This window comes from Cynocephalus volans, chromosome 6, assembly GCF_027409185.1.
Source record: "Cynocephalus volans isolate mCynVol1 chromosome 6, mCynVol1.pri, whole genome shotgun sequence".
Classification (NCBI taxonomy): Eukaryota; Metazoa; Chordata; class Mammalia; order Dermoptera; family Cynocephalidae; genus Cynocephalus; species Cynocephalus volans.
Window position 1 is genome coordinate 152,079,576 of NC_084465.1, and position 25,467 is coordinate 152,105,042.

The following is a 25,467-nucleotide window of genomic DNA, read 5'->3' on the forward strand; positions in this document are numbered from 1 at the left end:
TCATGTGTAAACTGATGATGGTAATAGTACCAACTTTATAGGGTTGTGAGGATTACATGGGATAATGCATGTAAAAATTTTAGCATACTGCTTGGCATGGAGTTCCCATGTTTAATTATTATTATTATTATTATTCCTTAGTTTCCTTAGCTGAAACTAAGGAAATGTGAAATAATACCTACCTAATAAAGTTAATGTAAAAAATAAATAATACCTGCCTAATAAAGTTAATGTAAAAAATAAATGGGATATTAGTAAAGCATGTCAAACAATGTTTTAATGGAAGCTGATTATAATAAGAAACATAAAACAAGATGGGTAAATATCTCTAACCAGATAATCTGTCTTTTCCAGAATTAATATCCCATTGCTCTAGTATTTTTCTTACAGAGTTTCTTTCATTTTTCATCAAATTTATCTATAATAAGGTAACAACCACACAATAAAAAATTTACTAGGTTGGGACAAAATTATTTTAAAAGAGACATTTCATAAAGGTACATTTAGAAGATTATAACAATATATTCATTATACTTTTAAAGTAAAATAGCTAAATTCCAAATCGAGAAAGAAGTTACTATTTTTTAGCAAAAGAAATTATATTAAAACTAATAAATCTTGTTGGGAGTGTATTTTTAGTTAATCATAGTATAGCAGAGAAAAGAGGAAGGAAAAAAATTTTTATAGCCTACTACTTTACTACTGCCTTTTATCTCCATGTCCCTATCTTTGGAAACAATGGAATCATTAGTCAGTAACAATTTTTTAAAACCAAGTTACTAATTGCTACCACCTACTTTCTATTTGTTATTAATGTTAAACTAAAAAATATCTTCTTATCCTTTTTTTTGGCAGCTTGCTGGTATGGGGATCTGAACCCATGACCTTGGTGTTATGCTCTAACCAATTGAGTTAACTGGCCGGACCTACTTCTTATTCGCGCGCGTGCGTGCGTGTGTGTGTGTTAATAAGAACAGTGCTTTGAAAAATTATTCCTCACATAAAATCGCCATATTTGGGTCTTCTTGAAAAAAGTAGATCCAGAGAGAGTGGCCATTATCACACTGCACTTCACTGGTCTAGATAATTCCTATGACATCAGTTCTAGTTATCTGGAATTTATTAGGTCTATATCTGTGTGACTGACATAGTGCTTTCATTTCCCTAAAGCTGAAGTCTATGAATCTTTTAGTCCAGAGCTGATCCAAGGATGTTCTATTCTGGACTCTACAGGAAAACTTTCTTTGTTCCAAACTGTATTCACACAGCAATTAGGTTAATAATTGGCAATTAGAGAGTCAACCATTCTGGGTCATGGGTAGAGTGAGAAGCCATTTTCCCATAAAATTTACCTTACAATACTAGGCAAGTTACTATTTATAACACTGGAGCTAAGAGGTAACAAACTAAGTAGAAGAATCTGATTTCTCTAGTAGGTCATACTCATCAGGATTTAAGCTGACAGCATATGTACAAACAGCTCAGGGCACTGCCTGGAAGTTCCAAGAGCTTTCAGGATTAAAAAGCAATAAGTCACTTCCCTCACGTACTTAATTATACAGTAGGCATAATAAGCTGTAAGTAAAGACCAAAGACCTTCCCCGCAACCCCCCCAAAAGATTATAAAACGAGTTTAAAATATTGGCTTTAAGAAGTAAACTGAAGCTCGTTACAGTAAAATGAGGCCCTCAGGTCAACACGCATGCAACTGTACATTCTTTTAAAACCTCATCAAACAGCAAAATAGAATTGACTCAGGAAGATAAATGTCAGCACTCACTTTTTGATTTCTCGGAGCAGCATTCGGATAAGAATGGTCTGAAGTGGTTCAACCATTAACTTCCTCCACATATCCAATGCTAGCTGCCAAGAAAAATAAAACTCATCAGGAGTGAATTACTTAGTATTTGTTTTTAACATTTGTTCAAGATGGTTTTAAATACTTCACAGGAAGTATTTATAACTAATATTTCAAAATTCAAATGAAAACTGGATACAAGTGAAAAATTCAAAGGTAAATAAATTTCTAACATTATTTTAAAAATTTAATTAAAAATTTTTTTTGGTGGCTGGCCAGTATGAGGATTCAAACCCTTAACCTTGGTGTTATAAGGCTGCGCTCTAACCAACTGAGCTAACCAGCCAGCCTTAAATTTCTAATTTAAAATGACAATAACCATCATATCAGACGTGTACAAAGAACAGAATTAAGGTTTTATCATTCACTGAAAATCTTACAGAAATAACTGATTTTTATAAAACCTTAATTTATTGATTATTAAGTGCATGGAACTATGGATAGGCAATAGACAACTAGACTGTAACAGAAACAAAGGATTTATGTTAAATAATGTGATTTGGCTGTTGGCTGATTTTTTAAATGATGAACTATCTCATACAAACATACAAAGGTAAGTCGATTTAAAGAATAACAAATAAACACCCTTGTATTCACTACCCAGTTTAAGAAATATAATGTCACCATTACTGTTGCCCCAAATGTCCTCCTTTCCTCTGTTATCACTATCCTGAATATTGTGTTAAATTATTCCCCTGCTTATAGTTCTACCATTTTTTTATATATATTTTTTTACTTTTTATTTTATTTTAACTTCTGAATGTACGTTGTAGTTGACTGTCGTGTCTCTTTACCTGTTCTTTTCCCTCTCCTTCTCTCCCCCCGCCCAACACTACATATCTGTTTAATTGTCTTAACAAGTTCAGGGAATTGTGATTTTTGTCTTCTTCCCCCCTGCCCTTTGTTTGTTTGTTTATTTTTAGCTCTCACAAATAAGTGAGAACATGTGGTATTTCTCTTTCTGTGCCTGACTTGTTTCTCTAAGTTCATCCATGTTGTTGCAAATGGCAGTATTTCATTCTTTTTTAAAGCAGAGTAGTATTCCATTGTTTAGATATACCACAGTTTCCTTATCCATTCATCTGATGATGGACATTTGGGCTGGTTCCAACTCTCAGCTATTATAGTGCTCTAATAAACACAGGAGTACAGGTATCCCTACATGATGATTTCCATTCATCTGCATATATTCCCAGCAGTGGAATAGCTGGGTTATATGGTGTATCGATGTGTAATTGTTTGAGGAACTTCCATACCATTTTCCATAAAGGCTACACCATTTTGCAGTCCCACCAACAGTGTATGAGAGTTCCTTTTTCTCCACAACCTCGCCAGCATTTATCATTCTCAGTCTTCTGGATATTAGCCATCCTAACTGGAGTGAGATAGTATCTCAGTGTGCTTTTTTGATTTGCATTTCCCGAATGCTGAGTGATGTTGAGCATTTTTTCATATGTCTGTTGGCCATTCGTATATCTTCCTTGAGAAATGCCTATTCAGCTCCTTTGCCCATTTTTTAATTGGGTTATTTGGTTTTTTGCTGTAAAGTTGTTTGAGTTCCTTGTATATTCTGGATATTAATCTTTTCTCAGATGTATATTTTGCAAATATTTTCTCCCACTCTGTTGGTTGTCTTTTCACTCTGGTGATTGCTTCTTTTGCTGTGTAGAAGCTTTTTAGTTTGATATAATCCCATTTGTTTATTTTTCCTTTGGTTGCCTGTACTTTGGGGGTCATATTCATGAAGTCTGTACTCACTCCTACTTCCTGGAGTGTTTCCCCTATGTTTTAAGGAGTTTTATTGTTTCAGGATGTATATTTAATTCTTTAATCCATTTTGAGTTGACTTTGGTATATGGTAAGAGGTACAGGTCTAGTTTCATTCTCCTACATGAGTATCCAGCTTTCCCAGCACCATTTGCTGAAGAGGCAGTCCCTTCTCAAGTGTTTCGACTTGGTGCCTTTGTCAAAGATCATATGGCTGTAGGTGTATGGCTTGATTTCTGGGTTCTCTATTCTATTCCATTGATCCGTGTGTCTGTTTTTATACCAATACCGTGATGTTTTGGTTATTATAGCTTTGTAGTATAGTTTGAAGTCAGGTAGTATTATGCCTCCAGCTTTTTTTATTTTTTTGCTCAAGATTGCTTTGGTTATGCATGGTCTTATGTTATTCCATATAAATGTCTGGATAGGTATTTCCATTTCTGAGAAAAATGTCATTGGAATTTTGATGAGGATTGCATTGAATCTGTAGATCACTTAGGGTAATATGGGCATTTTCACAATATGAATTCTTCTGATCCAAGAACATGGGATATCTTTCCATCTTCTTGTGTCCTCTTTAATTTCTGTCAACAGTCGTTTGCAGATCTCTTCTTAGAGATTTTTCACATCCTTGGTTAACTTTATTCCTAAGTATTTTATTTTTTGGTGGCTATAGTAAATGGGATAGCTTTCTTGATTTCTTTTTCTGCATGTTCACTGTTGGAGTATAGAAATGCTACTGATTTTTCTGTGTTGATTTTGCATCTAGCAACTTTGCTGAAATCATTTATCAACTCTAAGAATTTTTTTGCAGAGACTTTAGACTGTTCAATACATAGGATCATGTCATCCACAAACAGGGACAGTTTGACTACATCTTTTCCAATTTGGATGCCCTTCATTTCCTTCTCTTCCATGACTGTTCTGGCTAGTACTTCCAACACTATGTTGAATAGGAGTGGTGAGAGTGGGCATCCTTGTCTAGTTCCTGTTCTTAAGGGAAAAGCTTTCAGCTTTTCCCTGTTCAGGATATTGGCAGTGGGCTTATCATATATGGCTTTAATTGTGTTGAGATACTTTCCATCTATACCTAACTTGTAGAGAGTCTTTATCATGAACGAACATTGAATTTTGTCAAATGCTTTTTCAGCATCTATAGAGATGATCATATGGTTTTTGTCTTTGCTTTTATTGATGTGGTGTATCATATTTATTGATTTGCATATTTTGAATCAACCTTGCATCCCTGGGATGAATCCCACTTGATCATGGTGTATAATTTTGTGTATGTGTTGCTGTATTCTGTTAGCTAGTACTTTATTGAGGATTTCTGCATCTATATTCAATAAGGATATTGGCCTGTAATTTTCTATTTTTGATGTATCTTTGTCTGGTTTTGTTATCAGAGTGATGTTTGCCTCAAAGAATGAGCTTGGGAGAATGGCCTCTGCTTCAATCTTTTGGAATAGTTTGTAGAGAATTTATATCAATTCCTCTTTGAAGGTTTGGTAGAACTCTGCACTGAACCCATCCGGTCCTGGGCTTTTCTTTGTTGGGAGCCTTCTGATAACAGCTTCAACCTTTTATTGTTATTCATCTGTTCAGATTTTCTATATCTTCTTGGTTCAGTTTTGGTAGTTTGTATGTGTCCAGAAATTTATCCATTTCCTCCAGATTTTCAAATTTGTTGGCATATAGTTGTTTACAGTAGTCTCTACTGATTCCTTGTATTTCTGAGGTATTAATTGTAATATCACCTTTTTCATTTCTAATTTTTGTTATTTGGGTCTTCTATAGTTCTATCATTTTTCAATTTTTAAATTACACTTTGTTATTGAAACACGTCCTAATTGAAACACAGCTATCACTCAATCACTGACAGTGCTGTATAGTATCCTGGTATAAAAATACAACAGGATTTATTTTTCCACTCTACTGCTGACAACATGTGTTTGTGATTTGTTAAAGTTTCTATGAATTAGTTTCTACTATAAATGTATCCATTTGCCTATCTTTATGACAAAATCATATATATATTCTTCTATGTACTATTTTTATAATTGGATGCTAGAAAATCACACTCCACTCATTAGTCAACCTATTAACAATGACTGCAAGGAATAATTTTAAACATTTAAACTTTTTCCCCCTATATTTGTTATTTTCCAAGTACAGGTTACTAAACATGAGGTTACTTGGTCAACAGATATTAAACATTTTAAGTCTATTGAAAGACACTAATCAATTTATTTCTAAAAGGATTACACTAATTTACATTTCTACTATGCTGCATTTTAGCTGCTTATTTCCTTCATTAACATTCATCACAATTTAACATTAATTTCTTTATTTATTTGGCATCTGCTTCCCTTACCTGAACTTAAAGCTTTATGTGGACAGGGACCTTCTGTCTGTTCACCATCCTGTCCCCAATGTTTGGCTACTCAACAAATATGTATTAAATGAATAAACAAATTTGTACAATAATATTTCTTTCACTATCAGTATGTGCTATTATAATTTTCCACATTTAAATTGGCACTGTACTCCAAGAACCCGAATGACTTACTTGAACTACACATTTCATTGTTTTACTCTGAATTTTTTAAATTACTTTTAAGTAAAGTTACAATAAATTTGTTATATCCATCAATGTGTGTTTCCCCTCTTCTAGCTTCTGTTTTAAGTCCTTGTCCTCTGCACTTTTTAACTACAGGGGTTCTCAACATTTTCTTATTAATTTTTATGAGCTTTTCCACATTGCAGAACCATTAACCCTGCCATTCATCTATCATGAATTTAATTATTAAAACGATAATTGCCAAATCTTTTCTGTTCTTCTGATGTATCTGAAGATTCTTAGGAAGTCATTATAGTATTTTAATTATTTAACATTTAAGATTTTTTTTTTTTTTTGTCTTTTTGTGACCGGTAAGGGGATCGCAACCCTTGGTGTGGTGTCGCCCGCACCACGCTCAGCCAGTGAGCGCACCAGCCATTCCTATACAGGATCCGAACCCGGGGCGGGAGCGCCGCCGCGCTCCCAAGCGCTGCACTCTCCCGAGTGCGCCACGGGGCCGGCCCTAAGATGTTTTAAATGTTGACAATTTTAAGATAATCAACTCAGTGTCCTTAAAAAAACACTGAATCAAATTACCTTAATATATAAAAACATACTTACGTATGTCAGTCACTTAAAGAATTTCCTACCTCTCCTATTTCCATAAGTGGTTCATTCATATCTACGCCACCATAGCCATACTGAAGGTCAGCTTCTGTCAATTTATTCTTTTTAATAAACTGGGTGTTGAGATACCTGAAAAATAAATGTAATGTCATTGGATATTAAGTGAAAATCAGTAGAAAAGCAAATAACTTGCAACTTCAAAACAATAATTTTAGAGTTATTACTATAAAATAGTTCAGTAATACGTCCAAAAGAAATTATGCAGAAATTAGAAATATAATAAAAAAGATAAAAATTACCAGCCCAACCCTCTATGCAAGGTCCTAGGAAACAAAGAATAAGACCTCTGGAGTAGCAAAGAAAAAAAAAAAAAAAAACCCACAGCATTACCCATTACCCCAGTGTCTCACATAAAAACACAAGCATTTTGCTCTAAATATTTCCAATTTATGTTTCCTTATATCACAATAGCTCTCAGACAAGGGTCAGAACTTCTATAATCTAATCTGCTAATTACCAGACTCTTCTTGGTAAGTCAAGATAAAGTCCACTTTCCAAAAATTAAACAGAAAACAGTTAAAAGATCAAAGTCAGGTCAGTTCTCTAATTTATATTTTATCACCAGGAAAAAATGTAACTTTTCATTTTTAAACAAAAAAAGATCACAATCAGCAGGTAAGAAAATGGAATATAGACTGGTACAAATATTAAGACATATGGGAAAACCTGACAGATTTAAGATCACTCTGTCTACCAGAAGACAAATTTTTTTTAAAAAGTTTCTATAATAAATATATTCTAAGACTAGTAACTGTGATGAGCTCTAAGAGTGAGATGAATAAAGAGTTCTAAAATAAAATAAAATGTGTAGAAACGGCCTGTAATGTTCAAGTATGTACGTTTCACCATCCTAGATTTCACTATAATGTCTTTGAAGCCCACCACCTAAAACTATTCATCTGAAAGGTTCTGCCAATGTGTAAACCAGCTATCGACAATTCAATTATTTAGGCAACAACCATGAGATCTGCATATTAATACATATACTTTCCAAGATTCACGGAACCAAAATGAAGGGTTCACTTAGCATGTACAGATAACTGAAATTAAAAGCAAAGACAACAAAAATTTCCACTGCATAATTCTACCAACAATTTTGGGAGACAATGAAAAATATAATTGCTGGAATTAACTCCAAAGCAGCATATCCACAACCATTTACACAAGCTCCACTTCCATATTCACTAACATCAAGACTAGACAACAAGGTTTAAGCCTGAATGTGTCATTTGACATTTCAGTCTCCTCTTAAGCACACGTTACAAAATTATATCGTATTTTCCTTCAAAATCCCATTTGTTCCTTCTCCTCCATTCTCATGCTATGTTTCCAACCGTGCCTTCCAGCTGAGGAAAGGGGAATAGGACTGAGAGACAAAAGTAAAAGGTAGAGAGAGGTCGGACTCTTCACCTGAATGCCCTATCCCAGATATTCTAATGGCTGGCCCCCTGTCATTCAGGTCTCAGCTCAAACACACCTTTTTGGTCCTGCCCTGACCCCAATCTAATTTAACTTTAAATTCCCACTCTCAACCAAGTAACAAATACAGAACTGTTTTATTTTATTCACAGTACTTGATACTATGTGAAACAATCCTATTCTTTGATTGATTTACTTTTTTGTGTATGTCTATCCCCTCCCTAGAATGTATGGTCTACAAAGCAAGGATCTTGTCTTGTAGATAGCAACCAGAACAATGGAAGGCAAATACCAAGCCCTCAGAAAATACATGTTCAATGAATTACTGAATAAATAAACGGATAACATTCCAGACAGTAGGGAGAGTAAAAGCTAATATTAGAACACAAACTTGGAAAAACAGCCTGGAGCCAGTTCATAAAAGACATGAATATCAGGAAATAAAAGTAATCACCAACATTTATTGAGGTCATATCATGTGTTAGACATAGCCCTAAGCATTTTACATGACAGACTACTATAAGGTAGATACATTTGTGGTACTACTATATATAATCTTCATTTTATACATAAGAAAACTGCAGCTTACAGAGTTTAGTTAAAGAGCTTGCCAAAGGTCAACCTACTAGTAAGTGACAGAGCTGGCACAGAAACCCAGGAGTTCTCCCACTCTTATTCAGTAAGTATTGGCCAACTGTGTACTGCATGTCACGCACTACACAAGGCACTGGGGACAGAAAGATGAAAAACAAAAATGTGGTCTCTGCTCACAAAGAACTTACATATATATAAACAAATATAATATTTCAACAGTGACATGTACTCCCTAAGTAGAAAAAGCTTAATTGTCATATCTTTACCATTTATATGTACCTTCCTATATGGATCCTTTGCTCCAAAGCAGTTTTCTTTTTTGGCCAGTGGTACCATGGTTTTCCCAGTAACCCCACTTAAAACATTAGAACCACTATTGCATGCTTCCATTTTTGCCTCCTTTAATCAGGTGGTTTTCATGTCCTCCTAAAGTATTTATCATCTCCTCCCATTACTTCCTTCTAATTCCAATGCCTCTGGTTTACCCTCTGCTTGGATCATGTGCAACACTCTTATCATTGGTCTCTATTTCCAGTTTCTGGCATCTCTGATCCTTCTAAAAATTTTGCTTTCAGGATGTCAGTTCTCTATTCAAAATTCTACAGTAGCTCCCTTACACCTACAAAATAAGTATAAACTTCCTAGCACAGTGGTTTGTTAACTCTAAGAAACAGCTGCTAGATCTGCAGATTAGGTCTGTATTAACTAATCCATTCCAAAGATCTGTATGTATATTCTTAAGCCAGTACACTGTTTCAATGTGGATACATATGTTTTATATCTGATAGGACAAGCCACTTTTCTCTTTCCCTCACAAAATAAAATTTAAACTAACTTACATTAATTTTATCTTTCTCATTCTGGATTTCTACTCTTGATAGTTTAAGCCTGATAGACAAGCTTTTAAAATAAAGCCATAATTTAAAATGTAAAAAGTGTTATTTTTTATTTTGATATAGATACCATTCTTATTTTAAAAGTCACTGAAGTATTTTACAATCAAATTTATTAACCACACGTTTGTTTCTAAATAAAGACATATGTTCTAGGAAATCATAAAATAAAATAGCCTCCAATAATTTCTTAAAATAGTTTATGCTCTAACACAGAGGCAATACCTGATTGTCCTACTCAGGTATAATGCAGTAGTACATGTTCTTATAATTTATTCTACCAATCAAGAAGTTAATAAGTGTCCTATGCTTTTCTGCAGAATTAACAGTAATACAATTAATAATAGTAATTGACAGGAACTAATAACCTAAGGTAACTTTGAAGCCTCTAAAGAATCAGGCATTTCAGTCTATCCTAGAAAATTCCATTACAAGAATTGTTCTCATGCTAATACCTACCAGATTTCAAGAGTTATTTTTTCTCAAGCTAATGCCTGAAGTACTCCACCTCATGACCCAGTAGGGTCTAGACAGGTATGTGGAGTAAGTGGGAAAAGTGGACAGGAGAGTAATTATATTTCCTTAAAATCAGAATCCCTAAGTCACCTATGCTAACAAATATCCATCTTATAAATCAATCAGAGTAAAGAGAAGACTAGAAATTATTTCATAAAAGTAATATTAAGAAATACTTTAGGAACAAAACTGATTTTTTTTTTCCCCTTTACATTTCATTACACCTATTTCCTTATAGATTATGGCCAGAAACAAGGGATAGTGTGGCTAACTGGCCTACCAAGCATGTAAAATACTATTAAGCAGTTTTCGTCTAATTACTGTCAACTATGTTCTCTATGAAAAGATCTCACCACTTATTCTATCAACATAATTAAATAAATAATGATCAGTCACATGATGCCAACACTACAGAGGCCACACAAAACACTCTGTAAACTGAATCCCATGAGCCTTCAGTTCTATGTCTTTGCTAAGGACAGTGGAAAGTTACTAAATAATTTTAGAAAGTGATCAAATTTGTACTTTAGAAAAGATAACACAAGAAGTTTACTAGATAGAATGAGTTAGAAATCAAAGGCTGCAAGACCAGTTATAAGAACTTTATCAATAATAGTCGAAGTAAGAAAAAATGAAAGGCTTGAACTATAATAGAAGTACAAAGGAAAGGATGAATTTAGGAGCTATTTGGAGGATCTGACCAATAAATGGTCAGGTAGAGAGGATAAACCTAAGAAAAGGATAACTGAGACTACCGGCTTTTGTGTCTGGGTGTACGAGTACTACCATGAACTAAAATCGGTTAATACTGGGAGCAAGTACATGCATAAGAGATAACAAGCTCAGTTTTTAACATCTCCAGTAGTACAATGTATCTATTAAACATCTTGAAGGTACAGACGGCTTGATAAAAAAACTCCTGAAACTTAGACCGCCTGGGATAAGCATATATGTTGGTGATTATGAATATATATGTTGTAGCTTGAGATCACTCTAGAAAGAATGTGTAGTATAAGAAAAGGGACAAGAATACAATCTACTTAAGTGACTAAAAGGGGGTATCTGGAATAAGGCTAAGGTAGAATGAAGTAGCTAAACAGATGGTCTTTGAAATCAGACTGCTCTGGGTTTAAATTTCTGTCTTTGTGATTCACTAGCTGAGAGACCTTGAGCAAATTCATTTAACCTCTCCAAGCCTCTGTTTCCACAGCTGTAAAAATGGAGATACGGACCACCCCATATGGTTTTATACATACACATTATATACATTGTAACATTTACTGAAAGCAGATAAATAGTGCCAATTTAACAGTGCTAGAGGACTACCTGGTTAGCTCAGTTGGTTAGAGTGCAGCTTTGTAACCCCAAGGTCACAGGTTCCGCTCCCCATACTGACCAGCCGACAGGAAAAAAAAAAAAAATTAATAGTGCTAATTTAAACAGTACCAAATTTATTGACTTAGATAAACAGAAAGCAAGGAGCACCAAGCAATCTGTGTCCTATAAAACTGAAAAAAAAAGTAGAAAAACAACTTAAATCTTTACTCGAATATATCAGCTAAGGAGGGATCCCTCTGCATGGCACATAGACTAAACATTCTCTTTAGTAATCTATATACCAAAGGCCACTTGTCCCAGCAATGGCAAAGGCATGCATGCACTCTCACTCTTATCCTTAAAATTCCCCCAACTCTTCACCGCTATTTAGCTAGGGAATTCTTAAAGTTCTATTTATGATTAGTGCACCTTGATAGATAAGGAAGAAAAAAATCAAATGTGAAGATGATTAATGTATAGCAAACACTAGCCAAAACCACAGTAAACCTGTGCTAATCAGCAATTGCTGGTTTCTGGTTTTATTACATTTTGGTCTTCCAGGGAGAAATAATAAAAGCCAATGGGTTATTGAGAATTAAGCCCCTAAAACAAGCAACCTAGCAACTTAGAGGGAGTAAGCTCCAATTCTGTTATAAAAACCTAAGGGATGGTAAACCGGTGAGTGACGCAAAGGAGGACAAACATGCCAAGAGAAGTGAGCCCTGGCCCCACAACGTGGAACTCCTACAATGCATCCCGTGACTGTGCAGATAATGCTGTGAGACCCAGCTCAACTCCTCAGCTTTTCCCTAATGAGAATCTGAAGCAGGGCCCCATCTGTGACCTAAACCACTGCACAGGGCAATATTATTGCTGCATCCATCACAGGCCAAAATCACTTCAAGGAAACCCTGGGTCCAAGGGTGAAAGACCCAGGTACTTAATGCTACTATTCATTATTTATCCACTATTCTTCATTAAACACCTAAGTACTTATTTCCATTGTCTGCATAAATGGGTTAAAGAGAGCACAGAGTGCCATGGGAACACACAGGCGTGGCAGTTGACACAAAAGACCTAACCAGAAGACTGGAAGGGGGAGAGAAGAGGGACGTTTAGAGAAGGGCTTATCAGAAGAACATGTCAGAATTAGTCACTTCAAGGAAGAAAAGCAACCCAGACAGATGGAACAGCACCAGGAAAGGCAGGAAGATGTGAGAGACCATGGGGTATTATGAAACTACAGGTAATTCAGTATGCCTAGATCATGCTGAAGAATGGGCTACAGAGAACGTCAAGAAGAAAAAAGACTGCCAGATACTTTAATAATGTTTCTGTAAAACATAAAATACCGAATGCTGGGATCAGATGGGAACATTTGGAGGAGACATGGGCTTAGAGTTACTCCACTAAGATTCATGCAAGCTAAATGTTCACATTGATCTCTGTCGAGCTTTAACATGTGCTATAGGTTCCAGATAATCTGAAGGAACAGAACCACTCCATTAAATACACTTTCACTTTTCACAGAATAACTCTCCACATACTGCCTGGCTCCCAAATACCCACCTGACCCAGACTATAGACCTTTCCCAACAACAGAGAAAAGACGATGCAGGGGGGAATGCTTCAGTTCAGCACATTACAGTGGGAAACAGGTAACAAAAAATTATTCCTTCTATTACTGAATGCAGGCAATACTTCCTGTCAAGATTTTAAAAGCATACTTACCTATATAAGCAGTCCATATAGTCTGCACCCTTGCTATATTCTTCCCAATACCTATGATACATAACAAGTACTTGTTCTTCAGACTCCAGAACTCTCTACATAAACAGAAAAAATATTTTTACTTGTAAAGTGCTAATTATTTTCATTGTAAACTATGAAATGTACCAAAATTAATGTCCTGTAATAATTTACATAATTTAAGCTTTATAAATTACAATTACAAATTACATTTCAATTTAACTACCTTTAGTAAAAATCAAACAACCAGGAACAAATGTGGGTCTTAGATATGAAAGTGAAGCATCCATAATAGAGAATAAATTGTTTCATTCCCACAGATAAAAGGACAAAATGGTTTAATGCTGACTTTAGGCTAGAATTTTGCGGGGGGAGGGGAGGGGGAAGCCTAGAATATTAAGATCAGTTTAAAACAGGAGAATATAATTCTATTGTCTTATATCTATATGTTTCCTCAAATCCATTACTTTTTTTAATTGAAAGATAACATTGTATTTATCATGTGCAACATAAAATTTTGAAGTATGCATACATCATGGAATGGTTAAATCTAGCTAATTAACAAATGCATTACCTCACATAGGCAAATCCATTATTTTTAATCAGCCTTTTAGTTATACATTATCACTCCAAATTATTCACATTTGTGAATAAGACTATTTATGGAAATTGATACCTCTTCCACATTCCCAAATAATTTGTTTTATATTTCCGTAATAGAAAGCTATTGTTTTTTGAAAAATAAAAATCAAACTGAAATTTCAGGTCTACTTTTTAAAAATTTATTTTTAAAGGAAATCTAGTGTAACAATAAAAATACAATGGACTGATATTCAGGAGATCGTAGGTTCTCTTATCTGAATTCTTTCCATAATTGTCCACATGATCTAATCAAATCATGACTTCAATTTTCATCCAATTAATTTTCTGATAAAATACTATATTTTTAAACTAGGAATTTAACAATTAAGGCTTAGAATGACAAAAATAAGCTATAAATAGCACTTTTTGCCTATCAAATTGTTAAATAAATTAAAAATAGCAACTACTCTTAATAATGCTAGGGAATAGGGCACTTATGAACTACTGTTGGTGGCTGGATATAACATAAATCTGGAGAACAATTTGTTAATATGTGTCAAAAACAATAAAAAATGTATCTAACCTAGCAGTTCCATATCTAAGAATTTATCCTATAAAAAAACCTGGTTACACAACAGTAATTTAGCTATAAGGATGTTCACAGAAGTATTGTTTATAATAACAAATCATGTAAATTGGAAACAACCTATATGCCCAGCAATATGAAAGTATTTAAACAAGTCATAGTATGTCTATACAATGAAAAATTTTATAAATCATTCCCAGGATTACAAAAGTCATTTAATAACAAAGGAAAAGACTTAACAATATTATGAAAAGCAAAGAGCAGACTATAAAAATGAATAACATGGTTTCAGTTTTAATAAAGTACAGAACTCTATACAAAGTAAAAATATGCAAAGAAAACCCACCCACATCAAATTAAATATATCAATGTATACCAAAATAGATATATTTAAATATAAATATACCAAAAATATTAACAGTTACTTCTGGAGATATGTTATGGGTGATGTTTATTTTCTTCTTTTTGCTAATCTGTATGTTTTAAATTATCTATAATGGCAATGAAATACTTTAGTAATGAAGTATTACTCCGCCAACCAAATCAAATTTTCTTTTCACGGGTGAAACTACTAAAATTCTGTTATGTAACAATTTACTTTGTCATATACACATCAACCAACTGCTTTTTTGTCACAGGATTTGACAGAAAATATGGTATACAATTATATAAGTACTATAAACTTCCATAAAACTGCTTCATAATATTTTTAAATCACACAATTATACCAGTGTTAATGTCTTAGTTTTAATAACTGTACCATCGTTATGCAAGATGGTATCATTAAGAAACTGGATGAAAAGTATATGAGAACTCTCTGTACTATTTTTGCAACTTTTCTGTAAGTCTAACATTATTTCAAAATAAATTTTGAAAAGTCACACAACCTCATCCAAAACATAAAACTGCAAAATATATAAATATCTTACAGAGTTATCAATTATGGTATAACCAAAGCTCACTAGCTTACAATAGCAGAACTTTTAAACATTTTAAGACCACTTTAAAGTACTTGCTTTCAAAACCACTTTCGTGAACTGATAAGTGCATACACTAGAACACTAGAATGTACATGCTATATACAATAAAAAGTACAGCATTTCCTTCAGATGCTTTAAGGAACATATCACATGATCAATTGTGCCTTACTTACGGGTTATTACCATTTTTAAAAAGTATCTACTCCCAGCCATGTGCAGGGTTAGACACTTTATATAGACTATGTTGTTTTATTTACATTTTATAGATTTAAAAAAAACATAAAGCTAAGTCCACAAGGCAGTTGTTAAGTGAGCTGCCAGTGGTCATAACAGCTAATAAAAGGTAGAGTAAAGATTCTAGCCCAGGCAATAAATTATCTCATCCAGTTCCTGGTAAGATCAATAGTCCACAATAAGTTAGAAATGCTACCTATACCAAATACCGCAAAATTCATTGTTTATACACAGATTAAGTCCATGAAGTTACCCTCATACACATGGCATACTAATCAGAATAACTGATCCATAGAGACAGCTTCTACCATCATTTACCATTTCTTTTTTAATTTTAGGTTTGGGAGACTTTTATATAGCTTAAGAAGCGACAGCTAAAAGGTTGAGAGTAATAAAGATTTACCAAGAGGTAAGAATCAAAAGTAAGGGAAAACTTGGCTGTATAAATACCACCCAGGGGACGTAACAGCACACTTTAAAATCAAACAAACCTTGAGTTGAGCCCGCTCCTTTACCTAGTAATTATATATCTTGATCTAGCAAGTAAATTGATTTCCCTTGGAGAACCTAACAACATAGTGCTTGACTCATAGATCTTAAATATATATAATTAGAAAATGCTGTTTAAGAGACAAAATAAATAACCAGAATTTGATATAAATTCTGCACTGGAAAACAGTAAACTAGTCAAAAAAGTATGCAGCTGTGTAGTGGATTGAATTATGTCCCCCCAAAACTCATTGAAGTTTGAATTGTGTCCCCCAAGTTTTATGTATTAGAAACTTAGCCCCCATTATGACTGTTAAGAGGGTGGGAAATCCTATTATGGTAATTGAAAGGTGGAGCCTTGAAGAGGTGATTGGATTGTAGGACCATGCAGTAGTGAATGGATTAAAAATGATTGTCAGGGGCATGGTTCTGAGGGCTTTAAAAGAAGAGGAGAGTCTGCCTTTTGCTCTCTCTGCTTCCACCATCTTGCAATGTGAGACCGCTAGGTCACTGTCACCACCATCAGATAGACTTTGGACTTCTCAGCCTCAGAAACTGTAAGCAATAAATTTCATTTTCTTTATAAATCACCCAGTTTCAAGTATTTTGTTATAAGCAACAAAAACAGACTGATACAAGCTGTAAACATATTCATATCATATAAACATACTCAATTCATTCATTCATATCATTCCTTACCTTGTGCAAATGCCGAACATGATTTTCCAAAAAAATCTTAGTTTCTGTATAAAGTCTTTCCCCAAGGGGTTCAGGATAAGCCACACATAAAGCATAGATATCTCTAGTTAAATTATTAAGGTTTTCATATTCATTGGATATATAATTTTAAAACATAGTAAGATTTAACTCATTTGTCATTACAAAATGAAAAATCATTTCTTTTTTTGTGGTTTAAGCTTATGATAGACATAATATTGTTTCATATATATATATATGAATGACAAAATACATAACCATGCTTACTTGAAAAAGTGCTATAAGATTTATTCATTTATTCATTCAATAAGTATGTACTGAGAATTATTTATCGGCACTGTGAGGAAATGGTTCCTTTCAGAGTTAAAAACCATAGAGGGTTTCTGGGAAATCAAGTTACCTAGAAACCTACAAAGTAAGGTCAATGTAAGAACGGACATAAGCATAATATCAACAAAGGGCTAGGGAATATCACAAGAGACAGATATGTCTAAGCAATTCTGAGAAAAAAAAATGGTTACAAAAATTACTCATTTGACACATTCTAGGATATTCTACAACCTATCCACTGTCCTTCAGCATTTATTCTATTAGAAGGAATATTGTATGAATAGTAATAATATCAACTAATGAATTACATTTTTGAATACCAAGGTACCTGAAGCTAGCAGAAAGAGTTCTTAACCAGCAGCTGGAGGAAATAAGATCTAATTGAGACTTTACCTTTCACTAGCCATTGATCTTGACCAAGTCTCTTAGCCTCTCTGGGTTGTCATTTCCCTTCTTTTTTTTTTTTTTTTTTTTCTTAATATCCTTTGCTTTATTGAATCCTTTCAACACCTCCAAGAATTAAATACATTATACCAAAAAGGACAAAAAGTGACTTACGGCAAAACCAATTTATGATCTGGAGACCAGACACAGTATTAGATGAGAATTCTGGAGGCTGAGTATTTAACATGTTGTCTCCAACAACTGTGAAAAAGCATTCTAGAGGTAATAGCACATTTGTCTTCATGAACAGTGACACCTGAGCAACATATAGGTCAAGACCTCCTGGTGGTTGTACTCCAAGATCATTCCACAGTAAAGCTGTGGCATCTGATCAGTAGGATCACCATTACCATTTGTCTACAAGGTAAGGATAATGAATCCTCCCTTGACATCTCCAGAGTCCCTTAAGATCCAAATAAGCTCAACTATGTTAAAGTGCTTCATAAATTACACCTCATTAACCAAATATGAAAGATAAACCACACATAAACAATCTGAGACCAGCCTAGCTAAATGATGGAGTTTGGATGTGTTGTCCCCTCCAAAATTCACGTGGAAATTTGATTTCCAATGTGGCTGTGTTGGAAACTGATTGAGTCATGGGGGCAGATCCCTTATGAATGGATTAATGCTCTCCCTGGGGAGGGGGGAGTAATGAGTGAGTTCTCGCTCTGTTAGTTCCCACGAGAGCTTGTTCTTTATAGAACCCTGGCACCTCCTCTCTCTCTCTCTCTCTCTCTCTCTCTCTCTCTCTTGCTTCCTCTCGCCACGTGATCAGCTTGTACTCACTGGCTGCTGCCACTTTCTGCCATGAGTAGAAGCAGCCTGAGGCCTGTGCCAGATGCAGCTGTCCCAGAATCGTAAGCCAAACAAACCTCTCTTCTTTATAAATTACCCAGTTTCAGGTATTCTGTTATAGCAACACGAAACGGACTAAAACACTAAAGATGCAGAAACAAACTGAAAATAAGGTTGATTATTTAGGATAAAGTCAAGTATTTATATTTAACACAAATATCAGAAAATAATACAAAATAAAAACCTATGCTTAAGAATATGCTAGAGTTAGGATGCAGGCTGTTCCTCCTCTGTATCCCAATAACACTTTATGTATTCTTCTACAGAACTTATTATTATACAATAGAAATTATTTATACCTTTGCCATCTACACTTACCTATTCTTAATCATCTCTCTATTCCCACTACCAGACACAGTTCCTGGCACATAACAGGCCCTCATTAAATGCTTATTGAAAGAAGGAAGGTAGGGAATCAATCTCACATGCTCTGTCCATTGACCCAGTTCCTTACTCCAGAAAGAGCAAGCAGCCCTCTCCACATGAGGTCACTGTTTAGTAGACTCTGGTTAGATTTTCCCATATTCCTCCTTTTCTTACTTTTAATTATTACTAATACAATATCTTCATATATGTATGTGTGTATATATATATTTCTTCCATATGCTACTACATTAAATACAAACAAAAATTCTCTTTATAATATTAAAAAACAAAAATAGTCAAGCAAAAATATCATCCATACAGTGTAATATCACACCAGTTTTTCAGAAAAAAAAAACAAGAAACAAATGATTAACAATTACTTTAAATCAACTCAGATATAATAATGAACCTTTATAAACTAGATTAAGATAATAAGATATAAGAACTGTTTACCAGCAATAACAAAACACATCAAAATATTAACCTTTACTACAAAAAAGTAGAGATTTGAATATATACTACCAAAGAAAGAAGAATTTAAAAATTTCTCTGGATATAAATTTCACAGAAAATTGAGACTGATTTGGTGGAGAGCAGAGGGAGCAAGGCATCAGTAGAGAAGAAATGTGCTTCAAAATAATATTATTCGAAGGGCTGGCCCGTGGCTCACTCGGGAGAGTGAGTGTGGTGCTGAGAACACCAAGGCCACGGGTTCAAATCCCTATACAGGGATGGCTGGTTGGCTCACTTGTAGAGCATGGTGCTGACAACACCAAGTCAAGAGTTAAGATCCCCTAACTGGCCATTTAAAAAAAAAAATAATAATAATGTTATTTGAGCCCCTGGATACAGCTTGAAGCCCCTCCAGTTTTCAGCTACAAATTCCTTTTAAAAAGAAGTTCTAATTCTCTATGTAATTTATATCCCCCAAGGATTACTGTTTTGTTTGACCATAGCAATTTACACTATTCTATCACAATTTCTCACCACAAACTTACCTTAGTAAAATCAGATATAAAAGCGTTGTCAGAATAAGGTGCAAGGGGCACTCCTGGGATGCTACGAGTGTTCTATTTATTGGATACACAGGCATGTTCATTTTGTGAAAATTCATCTGTATATTAATGAGTCAGTATGTATGTTATACTTAAATTTTAAAATTTATTTTTAAAAAAGATTAAATTTAGCTAGGATCTAGATCACCTATCTTTTTAACAAAGGTTGTATGCACTTAATATCTTAAAGTTCATACCTACTTCCAGAACTTTCATCCAACATGATGATGTTAGTTGTTCCAACTACTTTTTCCTTAAACTATATTCACATTTATTTCTAGAATACACAACTTAGTACTGAAAAATTAAAATGATTCAATACCACAATTTTAGCATCATATGCTAATTACATGCATGAATGTTTTGCATTACCAAAATTAACATCTCAATATGTCCACTCCATGTAAATGTAAATAAAATTTACTAGAAAGATTCACACCACAGGGCTTACCTTCTTCTGCTTAAGGAAAAAGGATCTTCACAAGGGAGGGAGTACAGAGATTTTCCCATTTCATTCCATATACAGTACTTCTATATTGTTTAACTCTTTCTCAGTGAGAACATACTCATGTGTTTTTTTAATGAAATGAGTCCATCTTAATAAGTTTTTAAAGTTCATGTTTTAACTCATCATAGTTTTGGTCTTAGTTAACCACATATAATTTCAACCAATACCCTAAAAGATACTTCCTAAATATGTTCTTTTTCTCTAACCTATTCCAACCACCCTGGATATGTTAAGCCCTTAAGGAGGCCTACGAAGAGCATTTTCCAACCTCTAGCAATCAACTATGATTTGGTTATAGGCAGGACACTTTAAAAGACAAAAAATAGAAAATAACTGGAGAAGGTCAGGTTCTGATTTAAATAGCCTTTCCACAGACTCATCTTTTCCTAAGTTACTCTTTAAGGAACCAAAATACAAAAATTCCTCTATAAATGAAATTTCCACTTACAAATTCTCACAGTCAGAAACAAAGCTGTGTTTTAGAGCAAAAGCTCTGAACTCTGTTACAATCAAAAGAGTGGTGACTAGCAGCAAAGTTATTTATTTTAGTTGATTTTCTCTATTAAGCTTGTGCTTAATTTTGAGTTTTAACAGTATACGGTCTATTATGCAATGGATCAAAAAACTGAGGGTTTTGCAATTGGAATAAAAGTAAAGATTATCTTAAAATTGAAAATGGTAAGACTTAAGCAAAAAAGCTTTTGACAATAAAAAATTAATAAAAAAGGATTTGTTGACATTTCTAAAAGGAAAGAATGAAAATGCAACATGTGAAAAATGCAGTATCTATGAAATCATCAATTAGCAAGCAAAGATAAAAAGTGATGGATTAAACGGAAAAACTTCCAAGTGCATAGCTAGAGAATCAGCATCAACATCAAATATCTATTAGCCTGATATAATTCAGAATAGGATGAACCAGCTGTTGCACCGGAGATAAATATAGATAAAAATCTTTTCAATCTGTATAATCTAAAAAAGGGTGATGGGTTGCTAAGTGTATATGCCGTGGTTACAAAGAAGTTGTCCTAACACTTATGATCATTGTCAAGGATAGAGATTACCTGCCTCAACATTTCTCAATGCAGTCAAAACTGGTCTATGTTTGAACATGATGCCTGACAGAATATAAATTAGAAATAAAGATAATAGTATGCCTGATTTTAAATTGTGTAAGGACAAACTCATTTTCCTATCTGGGAGAATTATGAAGTGTCTTGAAAGAGTTCATGAAAAGGTTCACATTATCTTTAATTCTATTTTTCCACAAATTTTTTGATGTACCCTTATATATTCAAGGAAGACAGTAATAAATCTCTCAGCGTAATCACTTTGGACAAAAAATATATATAACCATTTAGAATCAAACTTGTCCTTAAGTAGGAAAGCATCTATATTATACTGCTGGGGTTTGCAGATCTGTCCAAACAGCTACAAAAAGGCAGAAAACCATGAGTAAAAGTAAATCAAAACAGCCAAAGAACTCTAATCAACAGAAACAAATAGTAAATGTAGATCTACACCTAGCCTATATCTTATCGTAGGAAAGTACCAGATATACAAACTTAGAGGGTAAATTCCAAACCACCCTAAAGATTGCACCAATGCTATTAGAAAGCTTTTGTTATGAAGCATCATTGTTACTTGTGGTAGGCAGAATTCTAAAAATGGCCTCCCAAAATTCCCTCCCCTAATACCTAGGAATGAGCATATAAAAAATCGACCTTAAATTCTTGGGCAAAATAACAGAGAAAAGGAGGGAATTTCACTTTAGAACAATTAGTAACATAGCCCTATAAGAAAAAAAAAAGTTTTGTTTTTCTTTTGGCTGCTGGCCAGTACAAGGATTCAAACCCTTAACCTTGCTGTTAATAACACCATATTCTAACCAACTGAGCTAAATTCCAGCCAAAGCAAAATTTTAAATGAGAGACTGTATTCTTTAATTTTACTATTTTTGTAGATTTTTTTTTATTTGGGGGGGGAGAAGGAGAAAATTCATGATCAATCCAAGAATAACTAAATCATCATAGATAGATCAAACAATAAAAACCTTAAAAATAGCAGTGACTGAAAGTGTCATTTTCCAGGGAAGTCATCTATTTCAAAACCACTTACAAACCAACAAGTTAACTGTATACTCTGTACAACAACAAAGAATGCATTTAATCTTCTCTTTACCTCATGCTCATTGGCCCTCTTCTTGTAATCTACGACCAACTCCTTCTCTTCCCTCTCTGCTCATTAGTTTAGTTAAAACATCCTTAAAAGCATTTAAAAGTTCTTGCCTAACTCAGCCTCATTAAAACACAAATAGCCTTTAACACTTTTTCAACTTTTACTAAGATTCCTGCCCCAAATCAATCCATAACATTCCACACAAAAATCAGCTATCTAATTTAAGAGACTAATTCAATAATAAGCTCTTCAAGGGCAGAATCCATCTCAATTATCCTCTAGATATACTGGAAAGCATAGGGAATTAGATGTTAAAAATCTTGTATTCAAGTCTGTACTCCATCAATTACTGTCTATGTGTCCCTGGGCAAGTCCCTTTACCTCTGAGATCAGTTTCCTCATCTGTTACATAAAGATAGTAATTACATTTGCCACACTGGTCTGATAGGCCTGTTTGATGTATCAAATAACATAAAAAATGTAAAAGAGCTTTGCAAGCTATGAAGCCTTGCAGAAATGTTACCTTTATTGTATGTAACTTCAGTGCCCAGAACATAGGTAGCCTAACAAATGTTCCTTACTAACAACTGCAGTTGTAATGAATTAGTTTCCTGTTGGTCTAAGAAAACTTCACTGTTCTTGCATCAACATTCAGCTTACTATTAACAACTGAGTTGGGCAATGAGAACAAGATGAATCACTTTCTTATGCAATCAGAGCTTTTCTAAAGAACATATGTCCTACATAACAAGGGCAACCCTTCTTTAGCCGCAGAAGATGGCTACAGAGGACAGCACCAGTTAGGTCCAGCAGATTGCTGTCAAGTATGAATGCAGAATATCAGCTTTCAGAGCATCCTAGAGAAACCACAAATCTGTGTTTTTACACAGAACTCCCAATTCACAAATGTAGGCAATTAATCTAATTAAAAAACATGTTTCCATCTCACAGTCATTGAATTTGCTGTTCATCCTCTGCCTGGAACACTCTTCCCCCAGATATCTGCATGGCTTGCTCCCTCCCTTTGTTCTGGTCTCTGTACAAATGTCACTGTCCTCAGGGAGTCCATCCCTACTTAAAGAGCCACGTACACAAGTATACCCCAAGCTTTCTCCACACCCTTACCCTGCTTTATTTTTCCCTGCAATATGTATCACTACCTGTTATTAGAAGCACTGGAATTAGATTTTTTTTTTTTTATCTATTTATTGTCTATTCCCTTATTATAATGAAAAGAAGTTTCTTTTATTCACAACTGTATTCCCAAAGCTAAAGTGGTGCTTGAGAGATGCTAAGTACTCAATAAGTATTTGTTGAATAAAAGATTATCAATTATTGATTGCCACAAAAGAAGTGATGAACTTGGAAATGTAAATAGTAATATATTTGAAAATAGGTACACTGGAAAGTACTTTTGCGCAGATAAGCTTAACTCCTGTTCTCACTTTTCAACAAGTTTATCAATTTTAGAACATTTATCAAGCGGCCACTAAAAGGATACGAGAAGCGATCATTCCATGTTGCTCTTTCGACATATTCCAACATGACAACAGCTTTGATTGTAGTTAACAGTTTGTTCCATGTTTCATCAAAATCTACTACTCGTGGTTTCAATGACATTGTGCAAGTTTAGTGTTGAAATCTGTCAATTAAAAACAATAATAATGTTAGCATGAATTCCACAATATGTTATTTATTTCTAAAGCAACGTATAATCAAATAGCATGATATATGAAGTGAGCACAGAACCTGGCAAACAGTAAGAACACAATAAACATTGGCTACCGTCTTTTCATGACTATCCAAACAAGGAATTTTGTAGAATATTTGCATTCATTATGAACTCTAGAAAATGGGAAGCTTTTCTACAAATTATTTAAGACCAGGGGTATTGTTTCAAAGATTTATAAGCCTCATTCAATATGCTGAGGCAAAGAAGCTGCGACCCAGTTAATTAAAAAGCCAATTCTCTTCATGGGAAATATGCAGGAGACACTCAATAAAAAGGTTTTGGCCCCAAATTCTTGTGGTTTACACTCCTTAAACTGGAGAATGAGGTAGTATGCAAGGGAATAAGAGAAGACACAGAAAATGAAAGGGTTTATCTTCCTGGAACATCAGTTTTGGTAAAACATTAGGGATAAAATTTACATTTATATTAAAACAAACAGAGTTGAACTATGGAGTAGAATACAAAATTCACAAGAACTTTTGAGATAAAATTTTCAAAGAAACGTCAGGTTTGCAGCAGAAAGCTTAAGGTTCCTTCTCAGCTTCTCAGGGTATCTGAGTCCCACTCCTCTATGGCTGGGCTCAAGTGAACCTAACGGGCCTGTAGGGGAGCTAAAAGACACCTTTTGCCTAGCAGACACACTGTATGTAGGAGTTAGCTGGTTTCTGGAACAAAAACGTCTCAAGTTTATAGAAAATTGGTTCAAGCTAGATTCTAAGTCTTTCTCAAAATCACATCAGAAGAAGAGAATTAAAAGAGAAATTTTCTCAGTTAAATTCAATTGCACAAAGAAATGCTTTTCTGGCATCTATTTTAACATCCTCCCCAAAGTTTCCCCTTATTACCAGGACTATGAAGCACCAACCTAGTCTGTACCAACGCCAAACAAGGATGAAACATCTTTTCTCTTGTCTCCCACCATTGTGAGAAAAGGGGGTAGAGAAACAATGGGGAGGAGGTGATGATGCATAAAGAGAAAGAAAAAAAGAGACAAGGGGAGGAGGGCAGCTGCACACCCCCAGGCACAAACCGGAGGCCCTTCTTACAT

At 34.3% G+C, this 25,467-nt stretch overlaps 1 protein-coding gene across 3 annotated transcripts in view; it reads right to left on the reverse strand.

Annotated features, from left to right (window-relative positions):
• The window catches only part of CUL2 (cullin 2), a 99,600-nt gene that overhangs the window by 51,483 nt on the left and 22,650 nt on the right, over positions 1–25,467 (reverse strand). For all 3 annotated transcript variants that reach the window (XM_063099056.1, XM_063099055.1, XM_063099057.1), the window contains 5 exons: positions 24,189–24,329; positions 16,931–17,033; positions 13,343–13,437; positions 6,836–6,941; positions 1,781–1,863 (listed from right to left, as the gene is read on the reverse strand). In XM_063099056.1, the coding sequence (XP_062955126.1) occupies positions 1,781–1,863; positions 6,836–6,941; positions 13,343–13,437; positions 16,931–17,033; positions 24,189–24,307 (506 nt within the window). In that variant the 5' untranslated portion in view covers positions 24,308–24,329. The remainder of the gene's footprint in view (positions 1–1,780; positions 1,864–6,835; positions 6,942–13,342; positions 13,438–16,930; positions 17,034–24,188; positions 24,330–25,467) is intronic.